At 33.8% G+C, this 25,215-nt stretch overlaps 1 protein-coding gene and 1 long non-coding RNA gene across 9 annotated transcripts in view; one reads left to right on the top strand and one right to left on the bottom strand.

Annotated features, from left to right (window-relative positions):
- The window catches only part of RNPC3 (RNA binding region (RNP1, RRM) containing 3), a 36,244-nt gene extending 27,721 nt beyond the window's left edge, over nt 1-8,523 (bottom strand). For 4 of the 6 annotated variants that reach the window (XR_005654250.1, XR_005654252.1, XR_005654251.1 and 1 more), the window contains exons 1-6: nt 8,166-8,440; nt 6,464-6,511; nt 2,518-2,636; nt 1,675-1,758; nt 1,147-1,258; nt 2-70 (exon numbers count right to left, since the gene is read on the bottom strand). Coding sequence is in view for 3 of the 6 variants with exons in the window: in XM_039869599.1 (XP_039725533.1) it covers nt 2-70; nt 1,147-1,258; nt 1,675-1,758; nt 2,518-2,636; nt 6,464-6,511; nt 8,166-8,357 (624 nt within the window). In the remaining 3 variants the exon portion in view is untranslated. Of the gene's footprint in view, nt 1; nt 71-1,146; nt 1,259-1,674; nt 1,759-2,517; nt 2,637-6,463; nt 6,512-8,165 lie in introns of all 6 variants that reach the window. The other 2 variants (XM_039869600.1, XM_039869601.1) reach the window with 2 other exon arrangements.
- LOC120607859 (uncharacterized) overlaps nt 8,510-25,215 on the top strand; it is a 71,597-nt gene continuing 54,891 nt past the window's right edge. Inside the window, exons 1-3 of one of the 3 annotated variants that reach the window (XR_005654253.1) lie at nt 8,510-8,614; nt 13,860-14,021; nt 17,318-18,768. This is a non-coding gene — a long non-coding RNA (uncharacterized LOC120607859). Of the gene's footprint in view, nt 8,615-13,859; nt 14,022-17,317; nt 18,769-25,215 lie in introns of those variants that run through there. The other 2 variants (XR_005654255.1, XR_005654254.1) reach the window with 2 other exon arrangements.

Below are 25,215 nucleotides of genomic sequence, written 5' to 3'. Positions count from 1 at the left end.
CCATGGGAGGTCGTGCAGTAATTGGTCCAAAAGGTGTGGGTAAATTCATTTTATTCATAAGATGAAGCACCTTAAAGTAATAAAGCATTTAAAATCACATAGTAAAATGATGATTCGACTCATACATTTTATGTATTTAAAAACTCTGCAATAACACTATTAATTTAGTACAGAGGCCAGCCCACTTCTCACCTTTATAATCCCAGTATAGTGCTAAAACAAGGCACTGATATATCTCAGATTAGCTTTCCTAAAATGTTTGCCAATTCTAAAATATTATTATTCTCATTATTAAAATGTCATGTTCTTGAAATGTAAAATCTTCTCAAAATTTGTTTTTCCCAATTATTGTGAAACAGAGAGGTATAATAATGAAAATAAACATCATCTATATTTTGTATTTCAAAGTATCCTATTACTATCAATACTTTCAAGTATTTGCCAAGAGGTCCACTATGTCGTTTCTTTTAAGAAAAAATCTCTACATTAAAGGTTTATGTTAAAATAACAAAGAATTACTAGAAATTATTTTCCAAATTACCTCATGTTTAATAGTATTATTAATACTAAACCCAATAGTATGCCTCTGCTACAGTTTATTAAAGCATTTACTTGAATGTAGTAATATTTCATTACTTTTTGAAATGGATGAATCTTTAAGTAAATTAAAGATTTACTTAAAATTCATATATTGAAACCTAAGCCCCAATGTGATGATATTAGAGGGTGGGGACTTTGAGTAGCAATTAGGTCATAGAGTAGAGGCCCCATGAATAGGATTAATGTCCCTTATTCAAGGGGCTCCTGAGTGCTCTCTCACACCTGCGGCTATGTGAGGACACAAAGAGAAAACACCCATCTGCAACCGAGAAGAGGGCCCTCACCAGAACACAACCGTGTTGGCACCCTGATCTCAAACTTCCAGACTCCAGAACTGTGAGAAATAATTTTCTGTTGTTTATAAGCCACCTATTACGGCTTAGTTATAGCAGCCCAAACTAACTAAGACACCTTTAAAATACTGTATTATCATTACCTGTTGGAATCAGTGTGATTATCATGAAAAAGTATGAAAATTCGCATGGAAAAATAACATCAAGTTATACAAGCATTTATTTTGAGGAAAGTAAATTTTATTCTACTTACCTGTACATAGAACTTAGGCACACTTGCCAAAGCATTTACTATGTTTGCTAGGATTGTGCTTGAAGGTGGTGGGTACATATACTTGAGGCATGAATTTAGAGGAAACGTCAGCCTAAAAAAAAAAAATTTTAAATGCTTATCATGTTTTATTAAGTTTCAAATCAATAACTTGTTTTATATAACCTGATAACATACAAAAACTGTTCAAATAATTCAGTTCTCTTAGATTTACCTCGTACCTAACAGATCTAAATAAGTACATTTAAAAAGAAACTTGCCTGCTGATTGTATTAAAGAAAAATAAGGTATTTCTTATCAGAGCTTATCTTATAGCTCCGAACACTGTAATGGAACCAAATTCAGTGACAAACTCTTATAGCTCAAAATGTTAGATCAATAGATTAAAAACATATATAGCATATAAAATATCCCTTTAAAAAATTATCTTATTTGCAATTTATATATCCAGAGCAACAAGAACAACAAAAGAACCAAAAGAACAAAATAATACAAACAAAAAATGCTAACCCATGGTTTGGTGCAATTCCATTTTCTATAGTTAAACAACCAAGTTCTTTCTTTTCTTTATCATCTTCCACAGGGTCATCAGACCTAGGACATACAGAATCAAAGTTGATCTTATTTTTAGAAATAGAGTGAAAATTTATATACAGAATAAACATAACTTTTTAAACATGTCATTATGAAAAGCTTTATAATAAATAAACTAATGCATTTCTCAAGTAAACATCAATGAAAAGGGAGGGAAATAGAATCAGCCTTTACTGAATACTTTCTCTATTCCAGATATTATACAAAGCATGCCAAATTTTCATGTACTCTTCACAGCAACCCTATGAAGATGACATGACAGATCTTACTGACAAAAAATACTCCTTAATTTTATGTGGTATACAATATTCCAATCAAGATCTTAGAGGATGCAGCTGGTCCAATTAGTCTTTAAGAAACACTAGTGTAAAGAAAATTTGTAAAGGTTATATAACTACAAAGAATTATAGCTAGGAATCAATACCAGTCTTGGTTTCAAAGGCCATGCCTATTCATGATACCCTGCTATCTGCAATATAACAAAGACTTTATACTAGCTACTTTTCCTCCACATAAAGTCGAATGCTTTTTAGCATTCCCACTTTGCATTAATTCCTAATAGTAAATCAATACTCAGGTTCCTAATGTTCAACTAGGAACAAAAATAAATACATTGTTTTATTATACCAGATTCATTTAGAGAGATGCATCATTTATCATTTCAAATTACTTACCTGTTAGTCTGAAAACAATCCAATAGCAATACAACTTATTATAAAAGCACTTTAAAACGTTAGGAAAACTTAACTATCTACATACCTTTTCTTTTTTTCCGTGCCTGAAGAGGGACATGGTGAATGAACCTGATCTTGCTCTTTTGCAAATTCAACAACTAAAGTATGACCTAAAAGTTTCAGCTGATGGAGTCTTGTCAATGCCTTCAGTTGGAAGAACCAAAGAGTAAAAGATTTGATAACTGTACCAAAAATTATTTGTTAGAGACGATCTACAATATAATTTACACATGTTCTTTGTTAGTACTATTATCACTTCCTTGGTTATTTCTTACCATTTTAAATATCAGGCTACCAAGCTTTACTACTCAAGGGACTGCTTCTTATCACTTAACAAAACTACATCCGGTTAAATCTAACTCTGCCTATACCCAGGCAGCTGAAATGGTTTAGAAAGACAAGCACCATAAATCTGTTAAATCTCACTTTTAATTCGAAACCACAAGACTAGAGGTAGACCTTTATGATGTCACATTCTCAGTTAATTTTTATTACCAATCTCTCTGTTCTTCCACCTCACAATATTCCTTGCCCATTCTTTTAGCTTAAGACCTTGCTTCCTATTTTAAAAGACTAAAGTAACCAGATGAGAACTTCAGATCCCCAACATAACTCCCATCTACCAGCATTTGCACCCACTCATTCTGCCTTCCATCTGTTATCATGATATTAACTATCCATATTTTAACCTAAACACTAAATCTCCATTGACCTTCTCTAGGGTCTCTCTTTCACTATCCAGAACTGTACAAGGGGTGTCCTTATCCACACTGCTAATTTTCTGTCCTTTACTGGATCATCCACATCACTCACTCTCTCCTTGATACATGGTCTTCATTTGCTGTCAAAATATCATACTTCCTATAGTTTTCTTCTTAGCTCACTGGTTTCTAATCCTCAATCTCTGGCTTGTGCCTTCTCAAACTCTTAATATTGGCATACTCCAGAGCTCTATTATTAGTCCTCTCTATCTAATTTCTTAGTCATCTAAACCAGCATCTTAAATGTAAATGGCATCGCTATGCTGATGATTCCATTTATAACCTAAGCCCAAACCTTCACCTTGAAAGTCCAGGAACATATATCTAAAATATTGGATAGAAACTCTTATGTCTCTCTCAAAAACGAAATTTCAGAAATGTAACTACTAATCTTCTATCCCCTTTCCCCCAAATGTTCTCCATCTGGAACTTTCCCCATTTCAGTCGATGGTGACTCCACTCTTCTACTTACTCAAGTCAAAAATCTTAGAATCATCCTTAACTTTTCTTTCCCACATTGCATATCCAAGCTATCAAGAAATCCTGTCTATCTCTACCTTCAAAATATATTTGGACTCTAACCACCCCTACTGCTACCCCTGTGGGCCAAGCAACTATCATCTCTGGACTGAATTATCACAATAATCTTTTAACAGATTTCATTTTTACTCTTTTCCATCTATTCTCAATACAACAGTCAAATGATCCTTTTAAATATTTAAGTTGGATTACATTACTGCTCTGCTCAAAATACCCCAGTGGCTCCCCATTTTACTCAGAGTAAAATCTAGGCTCGTTATAATACATACATGATATGGCATCTATTACTTCTCTGACTTCAAAGCCAATTATCTCCCTCTCATTTTGTCTGCTTCAGTCACACTGGCTTACTTAAACATGAAAGGCATGCTCCTATACTAGAGCTCTTGTTTCAGCTATTTCTCTTACGGTTATGCACTTCCCCCAGATATTCCCTTAGCTAACTTCCTTCACCTCCTTCAAATTGTTAATTATGGCCCTAACCACGTTAACTGCAACTTAACCCTCCCTACCCAGCACTCCTGATCCTGTTGCTCTTTCTGTTGTTCATAGCATTTATCATTTTCTAAAATATTAAAAAAATTATTGAGTTTATTATTTATGGTCCGTTTCCCCTTTTGAGAATGTGAGCCCCAATGAGGGTATAAATCTTCGTTTTAATCAGTGAGCACATAGCAGACACCTCATATTTTTTTTTGAACAAATATAAGTATAGTCCCTTAGCTGGGACTATGATTTTATTTTACCATCTTTATGCATGCTTTTTTGACTCCTTCATTATACAAAGCAAGTTTTAAAACATTTCAACAATTTTCAAGTCCCTAAATTACCTCTAGACCTCTTCACTACTACTAGTTAACCTTTGATTATCTGAAACACAGGTATGTAAGCTGAATTGCATTTTTCTTCCTTTCAAAATGGGTGTCACACGCATTCTCTTGTTTTCAAGGATTTATGGTTTTTCACTTTTAATGTTAACTAATTTCCCTATCTCAGATATTTGCTTTATTCTTAATAATTCCTCTCCCTTGTTTTATTTAAAATTGATCAGTCAATTGCACTCTAGCCTACAAATCCTGTCACTGCTCTTATCTTCTCATTCCTTCTCTTCATAAGTATTTTTCAAAAACACTGACTCCATGTCCTCTTCTTCAAGTTAATCTTGACCCTAAAACAATGTGGTTTTCATTATCATATTTTATTTATAACTTAATGCTGTATTTAAACAAAGTCTTTTCTGAAAAAAAAATCCTATACATTGAAAAATATATACAACCTGAAAGTCTTATTTCACTCTTGGAGAGAGACTTTTGTTAACAATTTGGTATAAAGTTCTGCCACATTGTTTTCTATGCATAAACTAACATACATACCATTAGTTTTCTAAAATCCCAAGGTTACATTATATATAATATTTTGCAACTTTGTTCATGTACTCTATCTGGGCTACATTCCTCATTAATACATATTCATTTGAACTCATTCTCCAAAAGCTGTAGTCCAGTGTACAGACATACTATGATTTAAGGTGTTCCTTCCCCTTATTGATGAGGATTTGGGTCATTTCTATCGTTTACAATAAAAAGTCCTTTACTAATTGTGTTCGTTTCTCATTTTGTGTCATCAGACCATATCACCTTCTTAAAATGCTCTTCTCTTTGCATTCATGATAGTTTATTTTCTAGTTCTACTTCCTTTTTAACTTCTCTATGCCAGTCTTACTTCCTGGCTTATCTTCCTTATGGCAACCATATCCCCTCACCTAGTTGAAGAAACTCCATTTTTTTTTTTTACTTTGCCCCAACTCTAGGAGCCCATATTTTTAACTGTTTTAAAAATATTTCCACAGAAGTAGCCCACTGATTCCTCAAAGTTAACAGACTACCTTTGCAAACATCTTCTGAATCCCGCCCCTCATGTCAGCTAATGTCTTCTTACTAACTTATTCAGATCCTGTCTCTTGTCTTGGCCTTTATAACATTTCTGTTGTTCTGGCTTTCCATTTGGTCTTCCTACCTCTAATCTTTTTCTACATCCAACCCATTACATGAACTCACTGAATAGCTCAAAAGTATCAAGTGCCTTCAGAATATCTACTAAACAAAATTCAATTCCTCCCTCAACTTCCATCTAAATTTAGACTCGACCTATCCTGCAAGGCCTATTTCCATTTCAATCCATAGCTATTGCTCCACTTAAAACTTTCCATGCCCTATAGCTCAACTTAGTGTTCTACAAACTGGGAAGGTAAATCTCCCTTTGTTTTCATCTCAAATCCAATTAATGATTAAAGGTCTACATCAAAGGTAACCTCCCTTGCAAATGATTCCCTAGGATTTTAAAAATACATACGCATATATATTCTCCCTTTAATACTTAAAACATCTTGCCTTGCAACAGTTACAGAGATAGTTAACAATCTTTGCATCCTTTAGAACTTATTTTTAATTACATATGAGATTGTAAATTGACTTTAATTTTCTTTCCAGTTTATCAACCATTCTTATAGGTAAAATCTGCTAAATAACAAACTAAATGTAGCCTGTGGGGAGAAATCTTGAAATACAAACTTTAACTTTTAAAAACTATAATTTAACATTATGTTTCATTTTTGAACCAAGATTAGATAATAGGAAATTGCTAACTTAACTAGTAAAGAAAAAGTCATACCTTTATAGCTGCTTTTTCATTAGGGAAAGTAGCAAAAGCTGTATGTTTCTGAAAAAGAATTAAGATACAAATTATTTCTAATATTTTCAGTTTCTCATATGGAAGTCTGATATTTTACTAGGTAACAGTGATTTCATGCATTAATAAAATATTGGAAAAGGATGGAAAATCGAGATCATTTTAAGCTATGGCTACTAATTTCATTATAGTGGTTCTGAATCTTTTTTTGGATCAGACTTCTTTGAAGACTGTGTAGACTTTTTTATATAAAAGTATGCACACACGCACACAAAGCATGTTTTATATATACTTCCCAAAACTTCAACAGACCAGAAGTTTAAAATCCACTGCTACACAGCGGACCGCCCTTAACACACATACACACAAAAAACATATCTCCCATTTTATAACACATATAAAGATCTTAAACTTTCCTCCATACAGCCAACTTCAGAGCTTAAAAATGTTCACCAACAGAAAATCATTACTCAAGTGAATGTTTTCTTTGTTTTATCTTTGTAATAAGGGTTTGATGGGAGAACTCTATTTTTAGATATAAATTGTAAATATTTTTAAAATCATCAGAAAAGGAACATAAGTCAAAAGTAAATGAATTATGCTAAGGAAGAGTTCTTGTTAATTCTTATTAAAGCATTTAAGGTCGAGTAATTACATTGCACATTACTAATTTTGTCTAATCTGATCCAAGATGACGTAATTAAGTATACTTAAACTGAATCACAGAACATTTGTATTTGCTGGTATACTGCATGTCCTTGGATAACTTCACTTTGTTCAAAGTCCTTTCCTTATATTGTTGATGAGATGCCTGGGGAACTTAACTCTTGCTTATATCAATTAGCCTATGGTAAAATTAGATTGGTTATATCACTTAGCTTTAAGTTGCAGAACCTAGTAACAACTTTAAGTGAAGACTTACTGTATGTGACACTTGGATCAAAATTGGTCTTTTTCATATCAGTAATTCTCAACTCTGGCTGCACATATAACTGGGGAGACTTTAAAAACCATTGATGTTTTGCCCCATCAAAGGCAATCTCGCAGAAACTTAACGTCGCCATTATTATTTCAATGTAAAGAAATCCTTCTAAAACATCCTCTGGTATAAAAGAAAATAGTGTACTGTGTAAATTCCTGTGTACGAACTTTAACAGCCTTAAAATATTGTTCCCCAAAGAATTCTGTCGGAAAAATTTTTATTAAGAACTTTGTCAAAAATCTAGTAGAAATTCTGTAACTTACTTAAAGTTACTACTATAAAAGAGACATTAAAAAAAGTGTCTATTTAAATGACTGTCCTAACACTGGCTTATAAATGAACCAATATTTTAAAAAATATTGTCTTTTGTTAAATATTTCTTTGAGTACCCTTGATAAATACCCCAAAATTCAGAAGAGTTTTGAGATTCTCAGGATGGGTCGGAAAAGGGTACAAAACTAAGTCATTTTCCATTCTTCTGCCTTGCCTTTCTCGCTTGCCCTTTTCCGCATGGCTATGACTAATTTACACTTGAGCCAATTAAAACTTCACTTGGCACGCAAGGTATTTTGAAAAGAGGAAAGCCCCCACTACACAAGCACTACATCCCCACTCTGTTCTGTCTTCCTCTGTCAGAGCTCTCACACGCCGGGTAACCAGCCCAGGGCCTTCCCAGGAAGCTAGGGACCGGCGCGCCCTTACCAGTCGCCCCTTATCTGACAGGACGCGCACCGACTGTGCCCCAAAATACTTCAGCAAGTCCTCTTTCTCCTCAGCGGTCAGCTCTGCTGGCAGGTGCCTCACTAGAAGGGTTCGGTCACCCCGCGGCGGAGAAAGCGAAATAGAGCTCTGGCATCCTCTCGACATTGGTAGCGGCTGCTCGGGGGCCGCCATTTCCCTCGGAGAAACAGCAACGGGGAGGCCGAGCGAAGAAGCCACAGTGCAAAATGCGCTAGTCAACAGAAGCTGAGATAAATGAGTACTTTTCCGTCTCGCGCTAAGGAGTCTGGAAACAAGGAAATATCGCGAGAGATGGTCACTTTCTCGCGAGACCTGCGCCACCGACGGGTGACTCCTCTTGGGGGGCCGGTTCCTCAGACTGAGTGTGAGGTTTTACAATGATGGGAAAGCAACGTGATTTAAAATTCCAGGTAGCTATTGAAGGTATTAAAAACAAAACTTCGCCAAGAGCGGTGCGAGCGTCAAAAAAGTTGTTAAAAAAGGAAAAGAGACGAAAGACCTCAACAGAGCAAAGGAGGCTGGAAACTCAAGGACAGAGGGGAGTCTCTTCTGCGCATGTGGGAGGGAGGAGCGGGCCTGGGCGTGGCGCCAGCGCGATTAGGTTCCTAATCCTTGCGAGTTATGAAAACTCATTTGACTGGCTGGCGAGGAGAGTAAGATCATTGGATGTGAGTTTACAGTTTGGGGATAGTAAAGCCTGAAGTTAGCAAGTTCTTTCTTCAGCTCAGTAGGGTCCATGCAGTCAGAACTCAGTTTAACGATCAAAATGTTGAGACAGAAACGTGCTTTCAGGCCGGTGTTCATTTCAAAGAATTGGTGTCTGCTGGGGAGCGATATAGTAATAAATTATATAATTATATATGTAATATATAAAATATGTAAAAATATATAAAAAATATGTATTGCTCACATATTTAATCCTCACAACTCTTTTCCATTTTACACTCGAGGACATGCCGCGTACAAAGATGTTTCAGTCAGTAAATTAGCTGGGGTTTAACCTTTCTAGTGCAACTGAGCTTTACACTCTGAGCCACTAGACTGCCTAGTTTCTGAATGGAATGAGGCAGAGATATCCCAGTAAGAAAGTCAGAAATGTCTCCCTCACTCCATACAGTGATGGCCTTGAGGATTCTAGAGAGAAGTATTATTGTAGGTGCAGCTGCTATAGTCTGAATGCCTAAGGTGCATTATTGCTCATTTTACAGTCGTGCACCTCTAAACAGATATACATTCTAAGTAATGTGTCTTTAGGCAGTTTCATTGTGTTAATATCATAGAGTGCATTTACGGAAAATTAGATGTAGCTGGTTACACAGGTAACTTATATGGTATAGCCTGTTGCTCCTAAGCTTTGAGCCTATATAACATGTTACTATATAAAACTACCAGAGATTAAATCAAGCGCAAAAGAAAATGATACAGTTATGAGACATGGTAAACTTGAGACATATGAAGCTACTGCTGGCATAACATAGTATACTGTTTTACAGCAAACTTTTTTTATAAGTTGAAAGAATATACTCTAAAATAATGATGAAAGATTTAGTATAGTAAATACATAAACCAGTAAGTCATTTATTGTGTTATGAAGTATTATATATTATACGTAATTGTAAGTGCTATCCTTTTATATGACTGGTAGCAGAGTAAGTTTGTTTATACCAGCTTCACCGCAGACGTGATTCAATGCATTGCACTGATGTGATGGCTACAATGTTACTAGGTGATAGAAAATTTTCAGCTTCATTGTAATATTATGAGACCACCATGGTACATCCGGTCTATACCGATGGAAATGTCTTTATACAACACATGGCTATTTGCTCCCTGATTAGATGATAGAGATATAGCAGTAAACAACACATCAAAGTTCTGCTCTAAGGAAGCATTAGTTGGGCAGCAGGGAAAGGATAGGTATTAATAAAAACTAGAAAATACATGGGGAAACCCCTTCCCCCAAATGTCAGGTGTATAGAGCCAGACCATGAGAATTCTACAGATTTGTTTAGAGTCTTGATATCTGAAGAGCAATTAGAAACATATTTTTAGTAGGGTTGTGTGTGTATATATTTGTGTGTTGATTAAATTTTAGATATGAAATTTTCTCTTGGTTGTAGTGTGAAAAATAGGGTAGAAGCAGGAAGACCAATTGGGTTATTGCAGTAGCTCAGGCAAAAGGTCTGGTAACAGTAGACATGAAGAGAAGGAACTAGAATTGAGATATAGTTTGAAATAGGATTGATAGAATTGCAGATGAAGAAGAGTAATTAAAGATAAATTCTGGATTTTTCACTAGTACCCCAAACTAGGTAAATGATAATGCTGTTCAGTGAGCTTGAGAAAACTAAAGTGTAACTAGGTTAGGGACTGTGGTGGAGGATGGGGGAGGAAGGAACACATATTACATTTAAAGTACCTACTTAGTTTCCTTGTTTAAAGTTTCCTTGTTTCAAGTAGGCAGTTAAATATGTAAGTACAGCATTCTGGAGAAATGTCAATGCTGGATACATATGTAGCATCAAAACATAGAATATTTATATCTAAGGGTTAAAGGAAAATGTAGGTAGAGAGAAGGGGGCTCCATATTGATCCATGGGGTATGGTAGTATTGAGAATTGAGAAGAGGAAGAACCAATTAATCTTTTCTCTCTTGGCTCTTAATTCTAGTAGTAAAGACAGACTAAAACATGTAGCTAAGTAAATAGATGAGTTACATTTTGGAGAGTAATAAGTGCTTTGAGAAAAAAATTAGAGACAGAGTAGAGCAATATACTATGATTAGATTTGGCATGTTACTTCAAATGCTATCCTGTGCAGGCTTTTCCTTGTGTCTCATGGTTAATAAATGATTAGCACATAGCAGACATAAATATCTGTTCAATGAATGAATGTATGAATAGATTAATTTAATATTTACCAAGGCTTCTTATGGTCAAGAATTGCTACATGGGACATCAAGATAAGTTTAATGGTCCTTATGTACTATAATTGAGATATCACAACTCGGTGGGATAGTGACATGACAGAATTTTATTTTCTCTCCACTTAATTGCTTTTAGTTGTATTCAATTAAATCTGCCTCATCCTCCCCTTGACAATAACTTAGACAGATTTCATAATTTCTTGGTCACTTTCAGTTATTTATAGTCCAAGTCAGTTTGAAATGTTAATTTTAAACTCCATTAAGGTCTCAGTTCTTACATTACCCTCATATCAGGCTTGACCTGAGGAAAATATGATTTGCTTTCATCTCGTTCATGTTTGAGTGAAGGTGGGTGTGGTCTGCTCTGGGATGTACCTTTCTCATTCTCTTTCTTGGTATATAGTCCAGAGAGTCCCAAACTTCCTCAATAATTTTTTCACATCATCCCTAGGTGACACCTTGTTTTCTGTTCTGCCTCATTTTAATAGGCGCTGTTCTTTACAAAAGCAACAGCCCAAAACCTAGCTTTGCAAGAATACAACATTCTCAAAAGGAATTTGATAGGATCTAATTTTGAAATTGAGCAGTATCTCAAGCTGGTAGTTCATGGAATATCTGGCCAATAGCGAGTATTGCTGTTTCCATCACATATTTTAAATATTTCATAGTACCCTTCTAAGGTATATGAGGCACTTGAGAAGTCTCAGCACACAGTTTGAGAACTGTGAAACTCTCTTTGAGTTTCGATCTTCTTTGTAGAGGGGTGAGAGGAGGGAAAGTGTGGAGGTTGGGAGTATTAGGTCATTGACCAATTGTTGGGTTTTTCCCTCACTCTGATTCTCTCTGGTTCTATCTGTTGATGGAGGCCTCTGCTAATGTAGTGTTTTAGAGTTCATCTTTATCAGATCTCTCTGTATCACTGATTACCTTCTCAGACAGGAGTAGCTATTTTTTTTTTCCCCTGTAGCCTTTCCTTTGGTTTGTGTCTCCAATTGTCTTCACGTGGCCATGTGTATATTTGGATATCGTTATTACCCAACATTGGTAGCGTAGTTTCTCCAAACTCCCTATTTTTTTCACATGAAGCCAGGAGAAGTGCCGGGGCCTATTTCTGGAAGGCCTTGGAGAACTAAAATGGAGAAAGGAGTTTATACCATTTTTTCTGACTTTTTTTTGTTTTAATTTAAGGTATAATTGACATATAACATTATGTTAGTTTCAGGTATACAACATGATGATTTGATATTTGTATGCATTGCAAAAGGATAACCACTATAAGTCTAGTGAACATCCATTAACCTTATATAGTTTTTTTCTTATGATGATTTATGATTTTCTTTCAAGTATACAATATAGTATTAACTATAGTCGCCATGCTGTACATTACATTCTCAGAATGTACTCATCTCATAACTGGATGTTTGTCCTTTTGACTCTCTTCACCCATTTCTCCCATTCCTTATCCCCCACTTCTGACAACAACTAATCTGTTTTCTGTATCTATAAGCTTTTTTTGTTATTGTTGTTTAGATTTCGCATATAAGTAAGATCATACAGTATTGTCTTCCTCTGTCTTACTTCACTTAGCATAATACCCTCAAGCTCTATCCATGTTGTCATAAATGGCAAGATAGCATTCTTTTTTATGGCTCATAATATTCCATTGTGTATATACCACATTTTCTTTATCTATCCATCTGTGGACATTTAGATTGTTTCCATATCTTGGCTATTCCAAGTAGTACTGCTATGAACATGGGGTACATCTTTTCAAGATAGTGATTTTGTTTCTTTTGGATAAATACTCAGAAGTGGGATTGCTGGGTCATAAGTTAGTTCTATTTTTAAGTTTTCAAAGAACATCCAAACTATTTCCCACAGTGACTGTACCAGTTTACATTCCCACTAATGGTACACAAAGGACCCCTTTTCTCTACATCTTCACCAACACGTTATTTCTTGTCTTTTTGATAATAACCATTCTAACAGGTGTGAGATGGTATCTCATTTTGGTTATGATTTGCATCTCCCTCATAATTAGTATCCATTGGCCATCTGTATATCTTTGGGAAAAAAATGTCTATTCAGATCCTCTTCCCATTTTTTAATTGGATTTTTTTGTTGTTGTTGTTAATGAGTTGTTTGAGTTCTTTCCCTGACTTCTTGTCAAAAGCATTCTCCTCTCCCTTACAGCCAAACATCTAGACAGAACCATTAATTATCCTCAAATTTTTAACCTTCCACTCACTGCAGTGGACTTTTTCAGTTCTCATTCTTAACTTCTAAGCAGCACTTGACACATTTGCCACTGTCTTTTTGAAATGCCATTTTCTCTTGGTTTTCAAAACACACCATCTCACCTATTGTTCTAGCTCATTTTCTGTCTGGCCTGATTCCAGCAAATATTCGACTTCTTATTTTCTTCTTTCTCCTCTAACCTTGAACCTTCTTCCCACCTATAGTCTTAGATGATTACCTTGTTTCTTGATCTCATTGAAAAAAAATTGAGGACTTCTATACCCATCAATCCTACTTAACACCTGTGCTCCTTGGTTAAGCCAACCTCTCACTTGGGAAAACTCCTCATGTATACTACTGAATCATTCTCATCAGTGCATAAATATGCTATTATTTATCATTTGGTTAAAAAATTAAAGCAAATAAATAATAATAAACCTCATGTTTCCACTTATTTCTTCAGCTACTACTCTATTTCTTCCTGTTTACAGGTTTCCCCTGCTTTTCAAAAGTTTACTTTATGCCACTTGGCTTTTACAAAAGACTTATATTAGTGCCTGTTTTGCTAACCGAAAGAAATCGAAGAGGATTTTCACGAAAATAGCTGTCAACGTTTGTTTTACAATGAGCAGTTACAGAGGCAGTGCTCACTTGTAAGTAAAACTATGCTATACAAATACTATTTCTACTTTATATAGACTATATACTTATCATTATTGCTATTACTATATGTTAGTGTTATTTTAGGTTTCATGTGTTATTTGGTGTGATTTAGTAGGTATATTTTTGGTCTGGGAATGCTCAAAATTTTTTCCTATATGTATTAACAGCAATTGCTTCTTTGTTATCTGCCATTTCAGCTTAGGAAAGGTGTCACAGGATGCTCCACGTTTGGACAGTGGGGAAACCCATATAGCAAAGTCCTGAAATAGTGGTTTATATTTGTTGTCTCCAGTTTTCTTCTTCCATATTCTCCGTAGTCTATTTCAACCAAGTTTACAACCCTACTACTCTATGCAAATGTCGCTTTTCCAGGTCATCAGTGACTTTCACATTGCTAAATGCAAAGGTCATTTTTCAGATATTTACATTTTTAGCTCCCTAACTTTCCTCATGTGCTTCAAATATATTTCACTAAATTGCTTATTTTCAGTCAGTACCATCTCTGCTTCTCTGCTCTGTATTCAGAGACTGGAGACTGAAAAGTAAACTTTTCAGTATTTTAGTTGTTTGTGTAATAAACCACCCCAAAACTTAGCAGTTTCATACAACCAATATCAAAGATTTTTCCTTTTCACAAGGCGAAATTTATGTTTTCATCTCATTTATTTTTATAGTAAAAATGATTACAGATTTTATTATAATTGAGTATGTGTATAATTTCTTCATTACTGGTAAGCTTCTTGAAGACAGGAATTGCTGTATTTATTTCTGTACCCTCCAAGCATTAATATAATTTACAAAAAGATTAATGTTCACTGAATGTTAAAACATAAATTATACTCAGACGAAATTAAAATACATCTTGCTGGCAACTAAAGATTACATATTCATGGATTTATATGATGACTTTAAGAAACCAGGTGGAAGATTTTATTGCAAAATTATCACTCTGGTTACAGACAAAATGTCAGTATCTTCTCGTATTACTTATTGAGAAATGATTATGGGTGGATCTCAGCCATCATCATTTGTAGATTTATTATCTGTATAAAAACCAGCCCAAACCAAAACAAAACATTTTACGTAGCCATGAAATCATATGTCGGTATTCATATGAGGGCAAATTTTTGTCACAAGTTTTCAGAAAAATAAACCTTAACATTTATTCAAATAAAATATAAACATGCCTTTTAACTGAGCAATTCTGCTTTTCAGAATCTGCATTAGTCAGCCAAGCTGCCATAACAAAATACCATAAAATGGTGGCTTACACACAAAAATTTATTTTCTCACAGTTCTGGAAGATAAAACTCCAAGACCAGAGTGTCTGCATTGTCAGGTTCTTGTGAGAAGTAAGAAAGAGACAGAGACAGAGACAGAAACAGAGACAGATCTGGTCACTAGTTCTAACATGAGGGCCCTACCTTCATGATCTCATCTAAACCTAATTACTTCCCAAAGGCTTCCTTTCTAAATACAGTCACATTGCAGGGTTAGGCCTTCAACATATGAAATTTTGGGGAACAAAATTCAGTCCATAGTAGAATCTATCTTATAGAAATAACATCTATATGTAATCAATTAGCTCACTGGTTGAATTAGGTGGATCACATGGTGCTACTAAAAAATGTTTTATAGCTTCAAATATGTTTTATTAGATCTCCCATTTTTAAAAGTTAATGGACATATCCATTAACTTTCTTATTCATTTTAATTTTAAAAACAAGCCATTATTTTGTATTAAGATTCACTTTCAATCCAATTAAAATACTAATTTCACTTCTTACGCTTATACTCTTCTCCAAGGGAACCTATAGTGGGGAAGCTGGCATAATCTTTTTTTTTCCTATGTTCCTTCATCTTCTCTTTCTGCTCCAAGCTTATCTTTCTATCTTGGCAGTTGCTTTCCTCTCTCATGACATCCAAATAAGTAGGGCACTTTGGTGGGCACTTTAAAGGGTCCTGCAAGATCTCTGCCATACAGTTTCATGATATTGGTGATACAATTTCTGGCTGACCACTTTTGATTCCCCTTCAGTTATTGCTTCTAATCACTTGGAGCCATTCGCCCAAGCAAATAACTCTCTTGGGTAGGACCCTATCCACGTAGAGTCCAGCTATCTCCTACCATGATTTGCTGGCCTGGATGTCAGTTATTTTCCAGAAAGGCTCAGAGCTGATAACTAGCTCACAAGTGGCCCGAAGAAATAGCAGTTTGTCTCCACTCACATCTCTAAGCTCCTCTGCTCTCTGTCTCATTCATGCCCAAGACAGGCATGCTCCTGCTTCATAACTTTAAATTGAACTTCAACATTTAAGGCAACACTAGCGTTTTAAAATTGTGTTTTAATAAATCAATTGGGGTAACATGGGTTAATAACATTATATAAGTTCCAGGTGTACAATTTTATAATACATCATTGTGTACTCGCCACTCAAAGTCTAGTCTCCTATCATTGCTTTACTAGTATCAAACACCTAATCCTACGAATTTTCTTGACCTGTGACTAAATATAGTAGTATTTAAAAAAAAATACTCAATACTTGTAATTACAAATAGTATTTAAGTATGTTTAATCAATATTTTAATTCAATAGTTGTATTCTATGGTTCCTTAAAGATCTTTGTCTGCTTTTTTCTCTTTTCATTTTACAAAATATAATAAATTATTTAAATATAATAAAAAAATAAATCAAATATTAACGTTAAAAGTTATACTGGTGTAAAGTTGCAAAAAAACTTTTTTTGTTAACTCCAGTGGCATACCACTGGAAAAACTGTTCCCTAAAATCATAGACTATGAGAAACTTTGCTTTTCCAAGTAATATTAGTGAGATGGGAATATCCCCATAATTCTTGGAGAACTGAACTGTGCAGTCACTTTAACACAGCAAAGCAGCCTCGATTTCCTACCCAGGTGCAAAGCTTCAGATAATATGTTTTCAGACACAAGATTCCCTATTTGTCTTAACTTTGTAGTTTCCAAGGGAACAAGACTCAGCCCACTTCTCAATCCATCCCTGATGTTAACCAGCCCTGCTTTGCTTTCAGTCTATCAAAGAACTATTCATTTAAATTTTACTTAAACTCCAACTTGCCCCTAAACCGATAAGAACACTGGCTTCCTTCCTTTGTTTTGGTGAAATGCCCTGTAGTTATAGTGATATGGAATCTCTTACTTCAGCAAATTAATAAACATAACTTGGTCAGACTATGGTTGTGTCACAGTTTGGTGGTCTTTGAGAAGATTTATTAATTATTTCTGAATAACTTTTTCTGTGCCCAGCACTCTCAAGGACATTTAAAAAGACACACCAACCACATGGACGGATGGAAACCAGCAGGTAACTGAGTATTATAAAGACTCCCTCGAAGCTGCGTAAGTAAGCAAAGAGAAGAAAAATAAGTAAAGGAGAGATTAATTTTTTATGTCCCTAATCCTTTGAGTCCCTTTATTATTTGACTCTAATTTATGTTTCACTCATATTCACCTTATGCTACAGTAAAGTTGAACTATTTACATTTTCTTGAAGACACATGTTCTTGTTTCTGTATTTAAATATATTGCATATGCCACCACCTTAATGATAATTTTCTTGATCCCTGTCTAAATGTGACCTTTCCTTTGATTTCCTATATACTTAATTTTTTCTGGTAGGATACTTACAGTTTTTTTTTTTTTGTATTATAGTTATTTGTAAGTTTGATTAGATTATAGACTTCATAACGATCTCTTACCTGAAATGTTATAATAGCCTTCTAATCAGATTCCTTACTTTCACTCTACATACCCTGCAGTCTGCTCTCCTCATAGTAACTAGTGTGATTTTTGAAAAACATGAATTTAATCATGTTACTTCCCTGTTTGAAAATTTCAGTTGGTTTCCCACCACACTTAGAATAAAATCTAAAGTCCTTATCATGTTCTCTAAAGCCTTTCTGGTACTTCTATGATCTTATATCCTACTACTCTGTTTCTTGTGTACTCCCCTTTAGCCATTTTGCTGCAGGGGTGTGTGGAGGTGGTGATGTGGAGGCACAGAACTAAATACATAATCTCTTCTAATGGCCTTTGCTATTTCTCACTGTAACATTCTTCTTCCAGATGCTCACATCCCTCACATTTATGCAGTTTCTATTCAGATGCCCTGTCCTCAGAGAGGACTTCCATGACTGCTCATCACTAATCATTTAACTTATCTTACGAATGTCTTGGCATATAGTAGCCTAGAAATTATATATTAATGCTTTTGTGTGTGTGCATGCATGTGTATGTTTATGATTTAAGCTCTATAAGATTAGAGTCTTTTCTTGTCTCTGCCTTGTTTACTTCTTTATCTGCAGGCCAATAGGAGTAACTGGCACATTATAGGAGGTTGAATGAATGACTGTTGTCCAATAATAATATTTACCTTGCTTGCATATATCATAGTTTAAGTTTTACATTCAAAGGTTGTTAAAAGCACAAATTTTGGAATGAAACTGTGTTTATATTCCTGTTCTGCTGTATGACCTAGAGGAAGTTACTTAACCTCTCTGCCTTGTTTTCCGATCTGTAAAATGAAGACACTGTCTACCTCATAGGTTTGTTATGAGTATTAAATGAATCTGGCACAGAGCTGTTATATTTGTTGTTATTTTTATACTTAATTAGTGGTTATTTGAAAAATATCTATCTTCTCCACTGGATTTTTAGGAATCATATTAATTTTCCCCCAACATTGTATCTTAAGACCCCAGCTCATAATAGGAACTCTAAATTATTGTTGGAAAAAAAAAAAAGAACAGTTTAAGTTTTGAGGTGATGAAATACATGCATGTTTGTGTACCCTGAACACATTCCCATATTCTGTAGTTGTCAGTCATTGTCACTAGATGGCAAGCTTGTCCTAGGCAAGGCACCCTCATAAACTGAAGAATGAGGGCAGAGGGTGGGAGAAAATGTCACATATATGTTTTTTAGGCTAATAGAATGATAGGAAGATGAAAGTTTAATCATAAAATAAGATTTGCCTATATTTTATTCTTCTTCATTCCATTGCGTGCTCTTCCTTCTGAGTAGCTGATCTTTTATATGGTGATGTATTTTTAGCATTTCTATCATTCTACTAACACCTTGTTACATTATTCATAATTTTCTATTAAAAAACAACATTTAGAAATGTCTCTTATAGTATTTATTATTCACAGGAGTTTTCTAATTCTTTCAATCTCAAACCGTTTACCTGTTGGTTTTGGCTAGGACGTGAGGTACTCAATATCTTATACTCTCTATTATTTATTTTTTGTCTTTGTCTTTTTCTTTTCTGTTCTGATTATTAGTCATTCAAATTGATGTGAAGCACATGTAATTTTTTGTTCTCTTTCAACTCTCAATATACCATTTTGGGAAAAGAAAATGTTAGGTTCAATGCTATTGTGCCTAATTGCACCTTTGTTTAGCAAAATTACCAACGGGAACCTGGAATAAAAAAAGAGAAAATGTTGAAGAGCCTACAAATTAGATAACTTATAAATGATTAAATTTTTTTGATTCTGAAAATTGATTTTATAAATATCAATTAAAATTGATTAAACTTGTATATTTGCTTTGGTAAATTAAATTTACCAAAATATAGTCAAAATGTGGACATGTAAAAGTGAATAATAATACTTTAAGATAGTGGTAATAGTTTTCATTATAATAATATTTAGAAGTCTAATTATTTTCTTATTTATTTTTTGAAAAAGAATAACTACTTAAAAAGTAGACTTAGAAAAACGATAATGTATTTCTTAAAATTCTTTTTTGCTTTGTGTCATGATATAACATATTATTGGCTTAAAGAGAGAAACTTGGTTAATTTTCTTTCAACTGCTGAAGAAAAGATTTCTTTATTGTCTCTGCTTAGTAAGAAAGGTAATTATCTACCACTTAATTCTCTTCTTAATTAGAATATCTTAAAATGAAAGAAATATAAATTATTTATTTGTTAATATTAACTTTTCAAAAGTTAACCCAGATCTTGCTACCATTAGCACTGTTGGCAGGAATTCTGATACTGCCAACTGATGTTGATAGTCTTTCTCAGATAAATGATTCAAAGTGGAAAAAAGTGTTCAGTGACAACGATTTATTGTATAATGGGAAAACTTGTAGTATGAATTCTGAATCTTGATAGACTTCTGCCTTGTCTCTATTTCCTCTACCCTATTCCCAACTTTTCTTTCAAACCTGACTTATAAAATTATTTTATATTTGACTTGAGAGAGGATTCATGAGTTGAGCTATCATAGTGAGAATGCATCCTCCAAGTAAAATTTTCAAATGTATTACTGTCCCACAAATAGCCCGTATTTAGTCTCCCTAAGAATTCATTTTTTTCAAAGACTGGAACAGTTGAAATTAATAATACGTTACTATTTTCCAAAGATAACGCATATTTATTGTTGAAACTCTATAATGATTAGAAAATGAAAGAAGAAAACATAAACCCATCAACTATTGATTAACTCTGTTAACAATTTAGTATAATTCCTTCTACTCCTTTATCTACCTATATTATACACGTGTATGTATAAAAATTGAATATTGTCATTCATATTACTTTGTAATTTTTAATAATGTACTGCAAATATCTTTTTTGTGTGATTATACATTGTTCTTCAAATCATGTTTTATAGAATCTCAGTGCATAGATTTGACTAATTCCTTTATTATTTTTCTTTATTATGTTGTAAAATATATAATATTAGTATAAAAGTAGATGGATACACATGAATCCAATACCTCACTTCCAAACAAAAACATTACCTAACAATGATCATTCTACATCGTTATATTTCCCAGTGTAAAATAATACCACGTGAGGAAATTACAGTTGAACAATCTAGATTGGGCTCCGGTACTCATAGTCCTACCCCCGTAGAGTCTCTCCAACTGTGTGAGGTCAATTTTTTCCTCCTTGCCTTTATCCAGTGCTTTGTTTTGATCTATCCCTTATGAGTAACTGTTTGAATAAGAATACAAAAACATAGATATTATATCTCCTCCAAATAGTTTTAGAGACATTGTGTTAATCCAAAATTAGCAAAGATCCATTTTCATAAAAGAAACAATCAACATTATTGTAGCTCGTCTCAAAGTAAAGGAAGTATTTACAATATTATACATAACAATTAACTTTTTAAACTTTTCATTCCAGAATAGGATCTTTGCTTTACCTTCTTATAATCAAAAGTCCCATTAAAATAATTGTTATCCACTGCTAGAAAAAAGGAAAGATGAGCTTAAAGGTTTCTTCTGCTTGTATCAATCAAGTTTTTAAAAAGCTTTATTTTTAGATAGTTTTTAGCTAGATTGTATATTAGTTTATTAAGTCAGAGAAAATAGCTATTTCTTAAGAATAAAAAAAACCTTATTCTCTTATGGGGTAATTTTTATGGTATATCTAAATAGAAGTCTAGCATTTAGTCAGTGTTTACTAAATGAATGATTTTGGTCAGTAGAATTATTCAGCAATACCTCAATTATCTAGAATTAAGCAAACTGGCAACCTATTTTATGTAAAATGAAGCCCAGACCTCCCTCCCCCATCAAAAAATATTTGCAAAAGTCTCTTAATACTTATATGGGGAACTTGCTCTCCACTTTGCCATTTCTTAACCATGAGGTTTGAACTGAGTTACCCCTCTTTACTTCAGGGCTAGACTTGTTGGTTTGAAGCAGTCGTGATCTGGCCACTGAGCTGCTTTCACGGGTGAGCAGAGAGCCAGTTCAATCAAAGGAGTAAAGCCAAAAATTTATCCTGTTGCAGTTTTGCATCTGCCCTAAGATAGATTTACCTTTACATTGTTCTTTTAGCCAGTATCCCTCCTTTTTTGTGACATCCAATTTTGTACATTTCCTGTAAGTTGCAACCAAAAGAATTCTAACTGATAGATTCAATTATTTATAGGTGATTTCTTGAGTTCTTTATTCAGATACCTATCTTTATGAACAAAATCTCCATTTTGTAGTTTTTAAGTAAACAGAGAAACAAAAATTCGAAGGAAAAGGATTGGCAAGCCCACTGCCATTAGTCAGCCATGCAGTCAACCAGTGCATGTTTATTAAACTTATCAGACTGAAAGTTTATGTGATAGTGGACCATATTTTCCTTTGTATATCTTTGTCCTCAGTTCCTTGGGTAATTTCTTGTGCATTGTACCTGCTCCATTAGTATCTAATGAATAAATGAATAATATTAATTAAGGGCATTATGACTTAATAGGGAAAATTCTGGATTACTGTTGACTGAAATATTTGATAATTGAAGAAAAGCAGTTTTATATTTGAGATATTAAGCTACAGGTAGGCATAAATGGGTAAGGAAAAACTTATTCTATGATTGTGAGAAATTATTTCTCTGAACTTCATATGTAAAATAATTATAATATCAAGCTCAAGAATTTCTGTGAATATTTAATGAAATAATATATGTAAAGTATCCATAAGAACTCAATGAATGTTAGTGACTATTATTGTAATGAATGAATGGTCAACTTTGTCATAATTTAATAATGTTTGGTTATTACAGTATTGCTATAGCTTTTAAATTTTGTCGAAAGCTAAATCTTGTACTTCAGTTTGACACTAAGCATATCCAGTCATTTGGATTTACATATTTCATTAAGTAATCCCTTATATTTTCACATCAAATGTCTTAATTTAAGAATATTTTTGGCATCCACTTTCTTTGAATGCTGACAGCAAGGAAACTGAAAATCTTCACTGTCTTGTCCAACTATTCTAATTCTTTATAGTAGATTAGATATATTAGAAAGGAATTAAAATTAGCAGTATCAGACTGAAGACCCAAGAACATTTTAATAATAGAAGAGTGAGAAAGAAATTTACTGAAAGTCTTTTCTGCTAAGTAAAAATCAAGGAGAGCCTGAAAAGTAGCTCACTTATCACTCTTTCAATAAGAAAACTCTACTAAATATTCACAGAAACATCACAAATGATAATAATTAAATAAAAAATAACCTGCATCTTAATTTACTTAGTTCAAGTATGCTTTTAAACATATTCAGTTAGCACATTTTTTATTTTATGTTTAAAGTACATATCGGAAAAATAAATAGCCAAGAATTGAGCACTACTTTTTTGTCTATCATTATCTGCTATCTTCATTTCTTCTTTTTTCTTGAGCTCCTAAACCTAAAACCAATGTTTCTCAAAGTGTGTTCCAGGGCTACTTGTATCACCTGATTGCTTTTTAATAGTGTTGTTAAGATGATTGTATTTATTTCTAGTACATGTTTTCAAGCCCATACTAGAATCTACACCATTAGACTCTGTTAGAGGTAGACCTGAGAATTTACTTTGTTACATAACTCCTCTTGTGGTGTAAAGGCAAAGTCTTAATTCTCTATGGAACTTAAAACACGTAACCTATTAGTTGCTGTTAATGGTCACTGTAGTTAACTTTAATAAAGCCAGTCTACAAAATTAAGTCCCACACAACTAAGTTTAATAAAATAAAAAATAATACACCAAAATTAGTACCAAGAATTTAATAAAGAAGTTTATTGATATATCCTTATGTTCATATTACAAGTTAATTCTGTGAAAATATAGAAAAATGGCATAAAAAATCTAAGTAAATACCAAACAAATGACATTGTTATCATTATGGGCCATGAAATCAGTGAGCATTCCCAATGCTATAGGAATTAGTGTAGTATATATTAATAATACATATTTATTAATGTATCCAAATACATTCCATAGTGTCTATTACATGCTATGGACTAAATCACATGATATGGACTAAATACATATTTTTATGTATTTATGTATTTTATGTATTTATTTTTTCATTTATGGTCATATATATGTACATTGATGTGGATAGAAAAATAGATCAGTATTTGTAGGAAATTAGGTTTTTGGTGGTGTTTTCACTTGTATGGTAGGATAAATTATTTGCCTTAATTCTTTTCCCTCCTCTCTGTAATCAATTGCCCTGCAATTCTTCAGTTCTACCAAGACAGAAAAAAGGAGTGTACTTCCTGCCTTATTCCTTAGTATTGAGCCCAATCATGTGACTTGCTTTGGCCACTGGGATTTTAGGAGATAGACACAATGTGTTTGTGAATTCAGGTTGTCCCTCTAGTTCTTTGCCATGAGAATTTACCCTGATTAGCTCCAGGAGGAGAATGAAGAACATGTGAAGCAGAGCCAGGCCAGCTAACCCCAAGACCTATCAGTGAAATTCTTCTGACTGTTGTTTGGAAAGTTTTAATGCATCTAAAGATAACTGCTAAAATTTAATTCCTATTTTATAGGAATTTTCAAGGCATTTCTTCCACAAAGTCTTCTTAATACTTTTCCCTTTTCAGAGGAGGCTGCAACAGATGCCTCTTCACATATCCGTGTATTCCCCTCTCCGTATCTTTATTGCTGAATTTACTACATTATACTATAATTGCTTTTAGCTCATTGTAATCTTTCACCAGACTATTTTTCTATTGAGCAGGAGATGTTTCTTAAATTTTTTGAAAAAAATATCTGTGCCTCACACATAATAGGAGCCAAGTAAGCATAGAATAAATGAATGAATTTATAGGAATGTCTAATATGCAACATGAAATTACATTCACTTTGGAGTGGTACATTGTGATCTTGTGGTAGATTGACATAGTGGTCTCAATTTCCACATCCCTATAGTAGTAATGTATATTCACACTCTTGCCATGTCTCAAGTGGGAAAGAAGTACTTCATCAGACCTTAATTTTGGGCTTGAACATTTGCTTAGTAATGGTCTATGAACTGTTGGCAGACATGACATAAATGAAGGCCCTCCCCCCAAAAAAATGCAGCAGTGAAATTTGCCCTCTTGTGCTTCTATTATTGTCATGTGAAGAACATACCTCAGGTAGCTTAGTAGTCCCCCAAGAAAGACTTATAGAACAGACTTGGACCTGACCTATAGCTTGGAGCCAAATTCAGCCTAAATCAGAAACCTCCAGCCAGCACACAGATGTATGACCAAGAATAAATGATTGTTATTTTATGCCTCAGAATTGTGGGGTGCTTTTTTACAAGCACAATTGCAACAATAGCTGATAATTATCTATGAAGAGGTTTGTTTTCATGAGACAAATTAATGAATAAACCACATAGTTTATATCTACAGAGAAATTTTCCAGAGCTT

Source organism: Pteropus medius, unplaced genomic scaffold (genome assembly GCF_902729225.1).
Source record: "Pteropus medius unplaced genomic scaffold, Ma_sr-lr_union100, whole genome shotgun sequence".
NCBI classification, from domain to species: Eukaryota; Metazoa; Chordata; class Mammalia; order Chiroptera; family Pteropodidae; genus Pteropus; species Pteropus medius.
Note: the sequence above shows the minus strand (reverse complement) of the source record. Positions and strands in the feature narration are given on the sequence as shown.